Source organism: Zophobas morio, unplaced genomic scaffold, assembly GCF_036711695.1.
Source record: "Zophobas morio isolate AGI-343-1 ecotype UQ-CSIRO unplaced genomic scaffold, CSIRO_AGI_Zmor_V1 ptg000021l, whole genome shotgun sequence".
NCBI classification, from domain to species: Eukaryota; Metazoa; Arthropoda; class Insecta; order Coleoptera; family Tenebrionidae; genus Zophobas; species Zophobas morio.
The window spans coordinates 7,265,758-7,279,958 of NW_026972126.1; the positions used below are offsets into that span (position 1 = coordinate 7,265,758).

The 14,201-nt window shown below is 35.8% G+C and overlaps 1 protein-coding gene across 1 annotated transcript; it reads left to right on the forward strand.

Moving 5' to 3' along the window:
• The first annotated feature begins 1,751 nt into the window (after positions 1-1,751).
• Positions 1,752-4,804, forward strand: LOC135131660 (terpene synthase-like). Its single transcript, XM_064059505.1, has 4 exons — positions 1,752-1,775; positions 3,214-3,340; positions 4,466-4,611; positions 4,661-4,804. The coding sequence occupies exons 1-4, from the start codon at positions 1,752-1,754 to the stop codon at positions 4,802-4,804; spliced, it is 441 nt and encodes a 146-aa protein (XP_063915575.1).
• Positions 4,805-14,201: the final 9,397 nt, after the last annotated feature.

Here is a 14,201-nt window from a genome sequence, read left to right on the forward strand (position 1 = left end):
ATTCTTCAATAATTCGAACGAAGTTTTCTATCGTATTGCATTCGATATAAGGTACACATAGAATTCACCACTGTTATTTCATTGCCAACATTTTACCTTCAGACACGTTTGCATTTCCACAAGTGTCTTAAACGCCTTGAATTTCTTAAAAACTTCACACTTTTCTCAAAATTTTTTCTTTGATCCATCTCAAAAAATCGTCTCCGATAGATTCTAACCTCATAAAACCACAGCTTGTACCAATAGAACAGTATCTTTTTTGCAAGCAAATTCATCATATCCAATCTTCTTTGATGTCCTGACTGGACAAAAGAACCTGACATGGGAAAATCGGGTGATGCCATCTACTTGGATTTCTCTAGGGCGTTTGATAGTATGCCCAAACGTCATTTGTCGTTAAAGCTCCTCTATTTAGGTATCCGAGGAAATGTTTACCAGAGTGTAACACTCCCAGAACACCTCGTGGTCGGATAGACTTTCTCCGCCTTTATTAAATGAAGCCGTCGTATTTTTTTTATGGGAATTTTTGCGAAAACGGAGATGTCATTTCTGTTGAATAATGGTTTATTATGCCGTCCTTCGTATCCAAAATTCCTAAATTACCCCGCAATATACATCCACACCATAAAATTCCCTAAAACTCCACTTTAGACAATAGAACCCAAAAATGATGTGTTGTTTAGAGGTATAAAATTGAAACGTTCTTGATCGAAAGCCATTAAACACCAGATGTCAATCTTTGACGCGGAATTCATTCTTAAAGAATGATGCATTTCCTTAATTGTGGAACTGATTATTGCATATACATAGAAGATAATGCGTCAAAATTCCGGGGGACGGACATTGACAGTCCGAAATTTCGCCAATAACGCGTGAGGGTGGCGTGCCTCGGTGCTAAGCCTTGGGCCGACTTCTGCTGCGGAAACACGTCTGGCCGACCTAGACGCATGCTGACAACTTCAAGCCACCGGGTCGGCAGCGGCAGTTGCTCGGGCGCCAGCTCCCTCTCAAGAGGAAGGAATGTCGGGGTTGCTCTAAAGCCGAAGACACGAATCTCCAAGAGAATAAAATAAAACGGAAGGAAGTTTTAAACAATAAAGCGGATTTATTCCCTGCCACCAGCTACACTGCTAAAATAATATTAAATAACTACAAAATAAACTTTACAAAATAAAAAGAATAAAACGACCAGCACGGTCGTTCCCTCCTGAACGGCAACTTCCTTTAGGACGGGCTCCTCCTGGACCTGGGGGCGGCGACTCTGGAAAGGGAAATCGCGCGGGGACGGTGCTGCGTCCCGGGAGGGGAGCTTGGTGGCGGCACACGACGTGTGCTCGATAGTTTCGGCTGTTTGCAGTGACGAAGAAAAAAACGGTCACGGCGGTTTTTCGCTCAGGAGCGGCGATTTAAAATCGGTACACGAACCGGCAGAAAACCCAAAACAATACTTACAGTGGTCGGTTCTCATAGGGCTCTACACTTCTCACGAACTACACTTTTGGGGAAAACGGCCACAACACATTCAAACCCTTCAAGACTTCCAGAAGGGATCCCTCTTTTTCGGCAGCCTCGGCGCGACTCTTGCGGATTTTTGCCCCCCAACTCTCTCTTAGTTTCGGCCAAACAGATTGTCTCACTTCCGATCTTGTAAAGATATCACTTCGAGCCCGGGTTGAAGAAATTAGCCAATAAGTTCCGACGTGGGATAATCTTAATTAGGGTTCGAGCATAGGAAATTTTCAACGTTGTACATGGCCGTAAAGTACCCCTTCAAAGTAAATTATGTATGTTTTTCTGTTTGTTGCTTGTACGAGAAGGATGTTCTTCCATTCTTTTCTACAACCCCTTTTCGCGGTTTCCTCGCAAAATTAGTTAATCTGTAGCCTGGTGTCGACGATGAACGGAAACAAACTTTCCCCGAAAAAGTTAAGAGCAATGAATTGTGATAACCGGATCACAATAAAGCATTGCATTTTATTTTATTTTCGATGTTGTAATTCACATTTGGTTAATTATAACTTATCTAGGTCTAGGGGAGACAAAATTTCTTTAAGCCTGGCCAGCTCTAGCTGCGGCCCTGTCTAAGGGTCATGAAACGTCGAGAAAATATAAAAATACGAGTCCCCGTCTGTTTGTCGCCCCAAAACAGAGGATTAAAATTAACAATTATGCCACAATCGAACAAAATGTTCTGAATATTATTATTATTATTATTATTTAATAATTACAGAATAAAGACGTGCGTGTTCTCATATTTTCGAGAAGATCGGGTGACTCATTCCTAATTTGTTTAATAAAAAATTAGAAAGTGATTGATTTTGTTAAATTTATTTGATCTAATGAAAAAGGGAGGTAAGCTGGGTAGACAGATATATTTTGATTAAAAATTTACCATGCTTGGAGTAACCTTGAAACGTCTGCAAAATTTCAAAACATTCGGTTTTGCAGGTCCTGGTGTAATCCATAAAATAAAATGACTCATTCATGAAGTTTTTGAGTCACCTTGTATATTCCAATCATCATATTTTTCAGATTTTCGATAGGATTAGTCAAAATTTTGTAACGATTTCATCAAAACATTCGGTTTTGCAGATTCAAAATTAAATTGTAAAATATTGTTACTATTTGTCTACTTAGTTTAATAGGTCGATTCTGTAACAATCAGTTAACATTATGTTATTTTAAATTTCTGTTATTAAAATTGCTATGTTATCACGACGTTAACATAAAACAAGAAATATCGTATTCTCTAAACCGTTATGTTAGTACTTAAATAACAGATGTGTCATTTGTTCGAAAATGTTATTTTTCGAAGTAATGATACCATTTTCATCATCTGTCACTGTCAAACAAATAATTACATCAAGAAAATTTGTTTTTTCATAAAAAACAGGCATTAAAATTTTACTAATTAGGCGACAAATTTTCATGGCCCTGCTAACCGATGGTTGACTCATGACCAACGCGCGGAATTGTGTTTCATACGCTCGATCCAGTGCTGTCGCGGCGATAGTTTGATTACAAATATATTTTTCTTTTGGACTATATCAACATAATATAACATTTCAAGATCACAAATCTGTGGTCATGTGTTTGAAAAATTAAAAAGGGCATCGAGTATTTTTATTTGAAGTAATATAGTAATATAGAAGTAGTTTTTTAACAAGCTGTAAACACTCCAAGCGACGCACTGGCTACGACCTTGTGGACCAGATCAAAGCGTCCCCGCTACTCGCCGTAAAACACACCTTGCTTCAACTGGGGAATTGCATCCGTAAGATATTTTTCCGCCCAGTGCTCATGACAGTAGAAGAAGACATTCTTTTCCTAAGCAGTGTTGGTATGAGCCATGGCCTAAGAAGTTCAATGTGGCTAACATTTTTAAGTATCCAGGAATACCATTGGCACGTAGATTTCCCAAATGAGGTTGCAACCTCTGCAGTAAGAAACGGGTCACATTTTTGCTGAAACGAAAGGACTTTCTAAATTCCGTCTCTATTAAACTTTCAAAGGGTTTTTGATTGTCGCGAAGTTCCCTCCGCCGAATTCTCATCATGTTCCTATAATACATGCATTGTTATATTTTTAGTAATACTATGATATGAAAGACTTATCGTTGAATTTCGTCTTCTAATAATAATAAATAACCGAACACGGGTAGAAAATCATCCACTTCTGCCATTTTAACTTCTTTTGCCACCGCAGTCAAATTTGTGATATTATTAATTAATAAACGTTAAAATAAGCGTATTATGTTAATAACTAACGCGCGGAATTGTATCTCATACGCTGGAACCAGTGCTGTCGCGGCGATAGTTTGATTACAAATATATTTTTCTTTTGGACTATTTCAACATAATATAACATTTCAAGATCACAAATCTGTGGTCCTGTGGTTGAAAAATTAAAAAGGGCATCAAGTATTATTATTTGAAGTAATATAGTATAATAGAAGTAGTTTTTTTACTTGCTGTAAACACTCCTGGCGACGCACTGGCTACGACCTTGTGGACCAGATCAAGGCGTCCCCGCTACTCGCCGTAAAACACATCTTACTTCAACTGGGGGATTGCAGCGGTGAAATAAATTCCCGCGCACTGTTAATAACATTGACTCAAATGTGTCTGTTATTTTACAGAGTATTTTAATAACATAATGTTATTAACATAACAGAAACAAGCTTAGCGAATTGCAATTTATGTTAAATATGTTATTACATAGCAACAACATAATGTTAGCTGTGTTTACATAGTGATAGCAGAATGTTATTAACATAACAAGTTACAGAATCGATCTATAAATGTAACATTTAAATCACTGTTATCGACCAGAACTGCCAAACTGGTATACAATTAAATATTATTGTTACCTTATGTTATTTTCGAGATGGATCTATCAACAATAAAGTTCATTTCATTTAAAATTAGGTTAATAAAATATACGATATTACGTATTTTTATTTTAGAATCTACCGGATCTTTAGTGTGGGTAATTCTGTTGTTAAAACTATTTGCCAATAAACAGCATATCGAATTTGATATTAACTTCTTGGATAAAATAGGTCTTTTTATACAAGTATACGACGACTACTTAAATTTACACAATCCCAAGGTAACGTAAATATTTGCACCTACCTAAATTGCGTTGACCGGTTTTTTAGTACGCAACAGTACGCATCTTCTGCGACGACCTTGATGAGGGAAAATTAAGCTATCCTATAATTCATGCCATTCGAAGTCCTCGAAATGATCATCGACTTTTGAGTATCCTTGTACAAAATAACCTATTAACGGAAAACAGATGAATTTATGTAGTGAATCTATTTGAATTTAAATCTGGCGCCAGATCTTTTGACCTCTCGAGAGAGTGGAGCGCCCTCTGGAGGGACGCGCTGGAGAGGGAACGGTTGTGTTAAGGGTACGAACCTGTGGTACGAACGTGTAGCCATTTTATTCAATATAAAGTATTAAATAAATTTATGGAAATTTTATGAGTACTGCCCCGCCATCAAGAATATCGAGACCCTTCCGACAAATTTCAGAAGTGGGATCTGCACTTGTTTACCCAAGAAAATCATTAGGAAGGACTGAAAGATTTGTGAAGAGAAGACAGAAAAACCACGCTATTCAGAACAAAGAAGATGACGGATGAAAATCCATCTCGTGCGGAAATTACCATGGACGAGATAATATCCACGTCAGTACGAGCTATATTATTGCACGAAGAGGCCCAGAGACAACAAAGGACCCAACCAAGCAGTCAGATAAAAAATTCTGAACTCAGTGCATTGTTACCAGAATTTAAAGGGCACGAGGACGACGGAGATCTATGGATTCAACGGGTGGATGCAATCCAAGAATCATACGAAGTTCGTGATGAGGTGATCAAGTTGGTGGCAGTAGGAAAACTTACTGGTCAAGCTCAGAGGTGGTATTATTCCAAAGTAGACTTTATACGCATGCCATGGGACGAACTGAAAACAGAATTCAAGTCTATGTTTATATCACGACCCAATAAAGTGTTATTGATGAAGAAATTCGAAAGTCGGAGATGGCGTCGAACTGAGAAATTTTCTAATTATTTCTCAGACAAAGTTCTTCTAGGTAACCAAGCTGGTGTTGGTGAGGAACTAATGTTAGAATATATTATCGATGGATTTGAGAATCCTACTTTGCAAAGTCAAGCTAGGATGCAGGAGTTTGCATCAACCGCGGACCTCTTGCGGGTTATGAAAAATGTGACCAATGAAGATCGGGCTACAGTAGCTTCGAACACCAATTATGCACCAAAGAGAGCAACAATGCCAAACAGAACAGAAGGAGCTGCGACGACTGCTGGAGTTAGTACAATGAGGTGTTTCAATTGTAATATGGTAGGACAACGAGCAGCAGAGTGCCGAAAAGCGAAGAGGAACCCAGGTACCTGTTTCATTTGTGCTAGTGCCTCTCACCAAGCAAGGGAATGTCCCCAAAGGAAGAGACCAGCCGAGATTACCTCTGCCCCGGCAGACTCCACTACTCACCTGGTTGCCCATGGAACAGTTCTAAATCCTGCTCTTACCCTGCCAATTAGCCTGAAGCTTCGACCTGAGGATAAGTACAAGATTTTATTAGATGCATTGGTTGACAGTGGTTCCCCGATATCACTGCTACGTTGTGATATAGTACCGGATATTCAGTGTGAAAAGGCCCAACCGAACGAGTATTTTCAAGGGGTAAATGCATCACCAATAGTAATTAAAGGAACAATGACTCGAGCTGTTACTATTGCTGGCGTTGAAATGACCATAAAATTCTTTGTTGTTCCTGAAAATACTATCAATCAACCTTGCTTAATTGGTCGAGACGTCATATGCAGTGGTGACCTTGAGATTAATATTAAGAAAAATATTGTAGTTAGTCCAGTAGTAAGGGTAGAGGAAAGTAAGGGATTTCCGAAAGAAATACTGAATATTGATGTTATGAACTTTGAATCTGATTTCCATAGCAATAATGTTAACCTTAGTATTGATAGTTCAGTAGATTATGCAACACAAGCCAAATTAAAGAGTGATTTTGTTGAGTACTATGTCGAACCTGAAAGACTATCTCAGCCAATCTCAGATATTAAATGTAAAATTCGTGTAACCTCCGATCAACCATTTTCATCAAGGCCTCGTCGTCTTTCCCATGCAGATCGGGAAGAAGTTTCTAAGATTATTAACGACTTGTCAGTTAGGGGTATTATTCGTAAAAGCACTTCAGAGTATAGTTCACCTATCGTTCTAGTTAGTAATAAAAATAAAAAGCGCATGTGTGTTGACTATAGAGTTTTAAATAAAGCTACTCTTCGAGATAATTATCCGTTACCTCTGATAGAAGATCATATAGAACAGTTAAGAGATAAGTCTTGCTTTACTTCTTTAGACTTAAAGGATGCGTTTCACCAAGTAGATGTTGATCAAGAATCCATTAAATTTACTAGCTTTGTAACACCTGTTGGTCAATATGAATATTTAAAGATGCCATTTGGTCTTAAAAATTCACCCTCGTGTTTCATGAGATTTGTTAACTCTGCCTTTCGAGATCTGATTGATAACAGAAAGATTCTTATTTATATTGATGATATTTTAATAGCAACATCCAGTGTTGAAGAAAATTTGGTAACTCTCAGAGATGTTTATGGAGTCCTTGTTGCAAACAAACTTGAGTTAAATATTGAGAAATGTCGCTTTCTCTGTAATCGGATTGTTTACCTTGGTTACGGAATAGATAAACTGGGTATCAGACCTAATGATGAAAATATCAGTGCTGTAACAAATTTTCCGATTCCCACAAATTTTAAAGCGTTGCACTCATTTCTAGGTCTAGCCTCATACTTTCGCCGTTTTATTGAGGGATTTTCGATTCTTGCAAAACCCCTGTACGATCTACTTAAACAAGAAAGGAAGTGTACCATGGATTTTCGTTTCGGTTCTTTACAGTTGGAATCTTTTGAGAAAATTAAGACAAAGCTTGTTAACAAACCACTGTTGAGAATCTATTCGCCAAGATTAGAGACTCAACTTCACTGTGATGCCAGTTCCCATGGTTTTGCTTCCATTCTTGTGCAGAAGCAAGCAGATGGCCATTTCCATCCTGTATTTTTCTTTAGCAAACGAACAAGCCCAGCAGAGGAGAAATTTCATAGTTTTGAGCTAGAAGCTCTTTCAATTGTTTATTCGTTGCAAAGATTTCGTGTTTATCTTCAAGGGATAAAATTTACTATAGTCACTGATTGTAATAGCTTGAAACTTACACTGGAGAAAAGGGATATTAACCCTAGAATTTTGCGGTGGTCGTTAGTGCTCCATAATTTTGACTACCAGTTAGAGCATCGAAAAGGCGAACGAATGCAACATGTAGATGCACTGAGTCGCTGCATTAACGTTCTTGAAGAGAATACGTTTGAAAGAAACCTATCTCTGATGCAGTGTCGTGACCCTTTAATTCAGAACCTTAGAGACACCCTAGAAACTGAAGAACTGCCGCGGTTTGAATTAAGAAATGGTTTAGTTTATAAGAAAGTCGGTTCTAGATTATTATTTTATGTGCCACAGCGTATGGTTAGCAATGTAATAAGAACTTGTCACGATGATGTAGGACATGTTGGTCTACAGAAAACTCTCGATTTGATTATGAATCATTACTGCTTTCCGAATATGCATTCTATTGTGAAAGAACACATTGGAAACTGTCTGAAGTGTATTACTTATGCTCCGAAATGTGGAAAAAGGGAAGGTCTTCTTCATCCCATACCAAAAGGTGAAGTTCCCTTCATTACGTTACATGTTGACCATTATGGCCCACTGGAGAGGACATCTCGCCAGTATAAATATATTTTTGAAGTTATTGACGCATTTTCAAAATTTGTCAAGTTTTATCCATGTAAAACTACTAATGCGAGTGAAACCATTAAGTACTTGAAGTCATATTTCCATAATTACAGTCGACCTAGGCGCATTATTGCTGATCGCGGTTCAAATTTTAGGGCTAACGAGTTTTCGGATTTTTTGAGAACTATGGACATCCAGCTAATCCTTATTGCGAAAAGTACGCCACGAGCTAATGGGCAAATTGAAAGGTTAAATAAAGATCTGACTCCTATGATTGCAAAATTGGCACCGTCAACCAATAAATGGGATACTGTTCTGGAAGATGTCGAGTATGCCATCAATAATACTCGTTGCCGATGCACAGGTCAATATCCTTCGGTATTACTTTTTGGTGTCAGACAAAAGGGGAAAATCAACGACTCCTTGCTTGAATTTCTAGATTTCCCAACTTCAGAACGTGACTTAAATAAAATTCGAGAAGCAGCTGCAGAGAGAATTTCAGTGGAACAAGAGTACTCAAAACGACATTATGACAAATCTCATAAACCTGCTAGACATTATGAAGTTGGCGATTATGTTATGTGTACAAATTTTGATGTAACTCCCGGGGTTAATAAGAAACATCTACCTAAATTCCGCGGACCTTATGAAATAAAAACAGTATTAGGAAATGATAGATATTATGTAGAGGATATCGAAGGTTTCCAGTTAACTCAAATACCCTACAAAGGTGTTCTGGCCGCCTCAGATATGAAACCTTGGCTATCTCCTTAAGATAACTAATTATAATAATTATGTTTATATATCACTCAAATTATGAACCTATTGATGTAGAAAATTTTTGGAACTTATGAGTTTTTTTTTGCCCCAATGTTATGCTTACATATGTTTTATGATTAGTAAACCCATTATGACTAGAATTTTGTTTTATGACTACCTGTTATTCCTATATTTTATGTTTACGACCTTTTATGTTTGGTGACAGGTTGTACCTGTAGTTTTAGATTACGTTTTATGTTTTGTGTCTACTCCCTGTTGATTGCGCGCTATATTTTATAATTATAATTTATGATTAAGTTTTGGCGACCAGTTTTATAATGTTGTATTTGCTTATGGTTAGTTTTAGCTTAGGATTTACAAGTTGGCATGGTATTTAAATTTCTCTCCTTGATCGAGACGATCAAATAGTCAGGAATGGCCGAATTGTAGTGAATCTATTTGAATTTAAATCTGGCGCCAGATCTTTTGACCTCTCGAGAGAGTGGAGCGCCCTCTGGAGGGACGCGCTGGAGAGGGAACGGTTGAGTTAAGGGTACGAACGTGTAGCCATTTTATTCAATATAAAGTATTAAATAAATTTATGGAAATTTTATGAGTACTGCCCCGCCATCAAGAATATCGAGACCCTTCCGACATTTAAAAAAATTTAAACCATATTTTCTTAACTCTTTGTCCTAGATATGTTAAAAAGCAGGCCAATGGATATTGAAAAGAAGAAACTTTTTGTAGACATAGTGGACAGTTTTGGTAGCTTTGAACATATTCGAGACTTACTGGAAAGTTTAAAAAACGAAATAATTATGGGGATGTGGACAAATTAAAAATGGAAAAAAATTCACATCTGGAACGGGTACTTGAAGATTCGGACGTTTAGATACCGATTTTTTTTTTTGACGGCTGTGACTAAGAATCTGTCAATACAGTATCTACACAGTGATTTAACTTACTTTCTTGAGGTATTATTGTTGCAAAGGTACTTAGCCGTAAGTATCATGTCTTACTCTCTACAAGAAAATCACAACGTTTTTTAACAAACAAATTTTAATTTTCGGAATTGATATTATTGTTAAAGCATACAACAGATTTTTCTTTCCGTGATTTTAAGATATGTTTATAATCAGAATCATAGACAAATAATATGTACTTGTACATTTAAGAAATGTTAAAACTAAACTAAAAATTTTTTCATTAATCTAATTTAAGTGTACTAAAATTTTGACAATATAAAATGTCATTATGATAATCGAATAACTTTTTAATTTTTTTATGTTTTTGTACGTTTTAACTAACTAAAAAATGGAATTATTTTCTTTCAATTATATAACATGTAGTATTTAGGTACTTGGTGATTAGTACTATAAAATAAATGTTCATCTATATAAATGTATTAAATATACAAAAATAATAACATAACAAATGACTCTTCCAGGTATGCTATCATATTTTTGAAGTTTGGATAAGAAATATGTATTAGAATAAGTTTTTGTTACACCTATACGTCAGGGAAGGACAGAAATTTAAAATGTAGCACATGCTCCTTCAGTGGTACCCTTTTTGTGTCATTTATTTATACTGTAATGATAAACTAAACTTTTTACACATGCCACTAAGTTTTAAGTCATCGCTCTTAACCGTTACTTAATAATTATTATTTAGGACGACGTCATCAATTTTCTGAAGGAGATGAAAAAGTAATTTTACTTAAGACGGTGTTTGTTGTGTCGGAAATCACATATAAAAAAAAGGGACAAATCAAATCACAAGTCACGGAGCATATTTTGCTATACCCTTTAATTTTAATATTTGGGTACTTTGAAATAAAAGTAAAAAAAAAATAAGCATTGTTGATTATACAGATTTAATTTCAACAAGATGGTGAATCACCGCATTAGACTGTTAGCATTCCGCACCATTTGATACGCAGAAACCAAAACTACTCGTCTACATTTTGACATTTAATTTTTACCTCGGGGTTACCTGTATCAGTATACCCGAACAGATTTTTATATACTGCGAATTTAAAAATTCGATTATGAATGAAATCCGTGTATTAAAAAAAATCGGATATGTGATAGCTCTTGAGTCCCAAAAATCAAAGTAGCTGCTAGAATGTAGACCGCGAAAAATCACTGGGGTCATAGTTATCACGTCAGTTGACGTGATCACCCAAAATATTTCAAAGCTGCTCGTTGAATGTAGCCGCATGAAAACTAATAAATCGGCTTGTTCGAATGCTTTTGTCAAATTTTATTCCTGACTTATTTATCGAATTTATTGCAAACTTTGTGAATGCTGTGTGTTTCAACACCAGCACGTAGGTTGAAAACAGTTAAAAAACAGGACTTTGTTTACATTTGAAAATTTGTATTTTATATTAAAACAAACAAAACACCTTAAACCTAAATATGCTCCACTTACTTACGTCGTTTGATTTTAAATAATTAAATAAAAATTTAAAAAATTGTCATTAAGAGACAAATAAAAAAAAAGTTAAAACTTATTATCTGCTTAAAAATGTAGTCTAAAATTATTTAGACAGAACTGTCCTGGCTCCTCAAGGTGAACAAATTATTGGCAGAATTATAAAATTTAATGCTATGGGCATATTTCAAAGGAGTTTTTCGGTAAATTGGAGTGATCCATTCTTGATTTAATAGGTTACCCCTTTCATTTTTTTTTAGTCACCTTGTGTAAGTAATTCTAAAAAATATGAAAGAATATAAACCACAAGTATATAGACTGATACTAATATTTTGCACATTTTAGATAAGATTTATTCCACAACATTTTAAGATCAGGTTATCAATTCTTTTGGGGGAGATAAACGAACAAATTTTGGTTAACAATTTACCATGCTTACGTTAATTTTAAAAACTTCTGCAAGATTTCATAGCATTCAGTTTTACCGCTTCAAAGTTAAATTTTAGAACGTTGTGTACAATATTGATTTTTTTAACAAAGATCTGGATATCAAGGATAAAAAATCTAGAAGGATTCGTAAACCAAACCTGTGAGAACGTATTATTTTATAAAATTTAAATAACATTTACTATAAACAGTTTTGATGTGACGTCATCACTTCGTTGATGGGGATGATTGGGCAAATTGTGGTTATCGTTTTACCATCTACAGTCATGAAATGTCGAGAAACATGGAAGTATTCATTCTCCGGTTGGTTCCTATTACAATACTTCCTTAGCTTACGCCCAACAAGCGGTCGGTAAACGAATAAGTAATAATTACTGTAAAATTACAGGTATTCGTCACGGAAACGATTCTCCATGATACGTTATTTTTCGTTTCAATGATTTTCTTAGTAATAACGTTGAACCTTAACATCGTCAATTCGACATTCTTCCGTAATTATAAACAATATTATTCAAAATAATATGTACCAACGTAATAATAAGCTAATAATATTAATCAAGGACATTTTTTTTAAAGCTCTTGTAAGTACATATGTGCACTGCCAGACAAGAAAACCAGGACACTTGAATTTTTTGTGATTACCTGCAAAACATAACCCTATCCTAAAACATGTGGAAACGGAAAAAAAATAAAAAAAAGGTTATAACCACTGTCCTGACACTTATCTACCAAATGCAATCCCCGAAGTATTGTGTGGCACTCTCCGCGCGGAGTAGTGTCGACCACTCGATGCGGTCAGCTACATCGAGTGCAGTGGCGGGACCTGATACTCGCGTGTTTGCAAACTGATGTAACAAATAAATATAAAAATAAATAAATAATAAAAAATAATTAAGTAATTATACACAAAATAAGGGCTATGCGCCAACTTCTGAAAAATTCTTGTTATTTTGAGAGTTTCTAGCTATATTAAAATGTTGTATCAACACATACTGTTCTAAATGATCTTCTCTAAAATAATTTCTTTTTGCCATTAACACATCTTTAAACATGAAAAACGATCTTTGCAGATCACAACTTGTTACCGATGCATTAGACAAAATGTTAATCAAATCCGAGTAAACACTGAGCGCTTCATACAAGTAATAAACAGCGACCATCGGGGTATCGGGTAGCAGCTCCCGAGGGTCCAGCACGTTTACGTCAAGGCATCCTCTCTCTCACGCGCGCCACTGTTACGTACTTGGTAGATAGTTGTCAGGACTTTAGTTATAACACTAAACATTAGCGTAACAAACATACGTGTCCGGATTTATTTGTTTGGCGGTGTCTTTTTGAACTTTTACGTCAATCACTTTTGAATTTTGCTTCTGAAATTTATTTATCATCTATTTTCAAGTAGTGGACAATATTCACAGTAATGTAGTTCTAATCACGGAAAATTGCAATAGCTTCATTTCTACAAGAACTTAAAAAATATGATACTGATCTATTTTAGACAAGGAAGGGGATTTCTTATGTGCCCCTCATTCCATAAATTTTAAATACAGGGTCATCAAAATTGATTGAGAGAGTTGGTAAACCTGAACTTGAATAATTTGGTTCATTAAGTTGTATAAAAATATTAGCTGTTAGATTTCAAGTTTCACATTTCAAAACTCAGTGGCGTCTTTTTTCGATTTTTTTTTGATAAAAAATATTAGTTGTCAGATTTGAAGTTTCGAATTTTAGAGTTGTTCGATTGCGTTTCCTAATATGCTAGTAGCAATAAGGTATAGGGTGCGCATCGATCAAGGCGATTCGTACAAACGTTAAAATGGTTCGCAACTTTGCAAGAAGGTAACTTTCGTATCCGCAACTGATTCAGGTGAGTTCTCTCGTCACGCCACTGGATTCACTGCCACATAACCTCAAACAAATCTGCCGTAAGGTTGACAAACTTCACGGCAAAAACAGGGAGTACCAACTCTCTCAATCAATTTTGATGACTCTGTGTATATGTCTTCATACATAATTGAATTTTTACTTAGTAGGTAATACCTAGTTTCTAAGTATCTTCATTTGGTCTCTAACAGTTCCAGGGGTAAACAAATGAAGCCAAACGTTCAAAACTCAACCCAGGCTTTTAATATGTTGTAGTAATCGTAGAAAAAGTATTCTATTATATATGGAAAGAGTATTTTTCAGCGTTTTATACCAA